Source organism: Phaethon lepturus, unplaced genomic scaffold (assembly GCF_000687285.1).
Source record: "Phaethon lepturus isolate BGI_N335 unplaced genomic scaffold, ASM68728v1 scaffold2770, whole genome shotgun sequence".
In the NCBI taxonomy this organism is placed as follows: domain Eukaryota; kingdom Metazoa; phylum Chordata; class Aves; order Phaethontiformes; family Phaethontidae; genus Phaethon; species Phaethon lepturus.
The window spans coordinates 4,685-6,266 of NW_010511005.1; the positions used below are offsets into that span (position 1 = coordinate 4,685).

General features: G+C 37.0%; 1 protein-coding gene across 1 annotated transcript in view; it reads right to left on the bottom strand.

Annotated features, from left to right (window-relative positions):
• Positions 1-300: 300 nt before the first annotated feature.
• LOC104617121 (matrix metalloproteinase-27-like) overlaps positions 301-1,582 on the bottom strand; it is a 7,439-nt gene continuing 6,157 nt past the window's right edge. The window contains exons 9-10 of the mRNA XM_010282359.1: positions 718-821; positions 301-509 (exon numbers count right to left, since the gene is read on the bottom strand). Of these exons, the coding sequence (XP_010280661.1) occupies positions 409-509; positions 718-821 (205 nt within the window). The 3' untranslated portion in view covers positions 301-408. The remainder of the gene's footprint in view (positions 510-717; positions 822-1,582) is intronic.

Below are 1,582 nucleotides of genomic sequence, written 5' to 3' on the forward strand. Positions count from 1 at the left end.
AAAAAATTGCCTCTTGAAGATGTTTGGAGAGAAAAGAAGCAAAATACAAATATTGTCTGTTGGAAGGATATTAACATGAAGTCTTTCACACCTCAGAAATACAGAACACCCTCAACAGATGAAGTAGAAAAAAGTTGACATAAACCTAAAACCGCTTATTGCCAAAATATTTCAAAACCCATCTGGAGTATAAAATAATGAATTATGTTGTACATTTTGCACTTAATCAGGGGAAAAAATACAGTTGGAGACACAATTAGAGCTGACATGCTGATTTATTAAAATAGTAGACATGTATGAAACTAGTCCTGTTGCCTCTACTGTGTAGTAATGTACACATGAACAACCTTTGAGAAATCTAGGATGATTTTTTTTCTCATTTGATGTGTGTAAGAAAGTTTAATTATATTAACAGTTAAACCAGCTGTTACTCTTTATTTCACGGATAACTTTTTTAGCAATAGGGTCGAACTCCCACTGCTTCAATCCATGGAAGAAGTAGAATAATCCTGGAAATAAAAAAGTAAAGTACTGTGTTATGGGTATAAGAACTAGCTTCATTCTGACAAAGCTGGGAACATCATCTTTGTACAAACAGCAGAGCATCTCTTCAGTTCTACCTTTTGCAGGATACAGCAATAATGACATTTATCATAAGTCCAGAACTTTTGTTCTTTACAAGTAAACAAATTTTACTTAAAAGCTCTCATCGTTTACCTTTCTGTTGGAAAACAGCATCAACCTTCTGGCTAATTCCTGGAAAGTCATCGACTGTCTGTCTAGGATAACCCTTCTCCATGGACTGGCTGTTTTCATCAAACCTAAGTCATATGAAGGGAGACAGGTAATTTTACAGTTTAGACATCAATTCTGCAAAGAATTAAGCAGCTGCTGAAAGGTGTCCACCATCTGTAGTTTGACTGATTTCACTGGGGTTACAGAGAGCAAAGTTATCTGCTCGCACAAATGTCTGCAGGACGCTGGCCATCATATTTTCCATGAGGTGACAATTTGTTTGCTGATAAAGGCAGGCACAGTTCCAAAGCAGCATCTGGAGTGAGTCAAATTGAAGGAAGACCCACATTTTTGACAGCAGGGATGGGATTTATCTCCTCTAGCGACAGCAGTGTGATAGGCAGCACATGGAAACTGGCCAGGTTGATTCCCGCTACAGTGCCTGCACATATTTATTGTATGAATTTTAAACTCCTCTTAGACTTTGATATGATACTGTACATAGTCCTCTACTAGCTGACAGATTTAGATGGAGGAAAGGAAGCTGACTTATTTCTAATACAATCAAGTTGTACCTAACTGAGCCAAGACAATTTTTATGAGATGGAACTGAAAGGAGGACGAAAAAGGTTCTTCAAGATTTGAGGAACCCTCTCAGGAAAAAAAAAAAGCAAACAAACAAGCCTTTGTTTTACTTCTCCTTGGATACAAGAAATAGTTTTCACAGGGACATGAGACTGAGAGAATGAATTATGAGGTAAGAAATTCATGCTGTGGTTTTCTTGCATGCTTTTGTCTTGTGATGAAGGCAATAAAATAGCAATGCAAGACATTGTAAACACTCTTT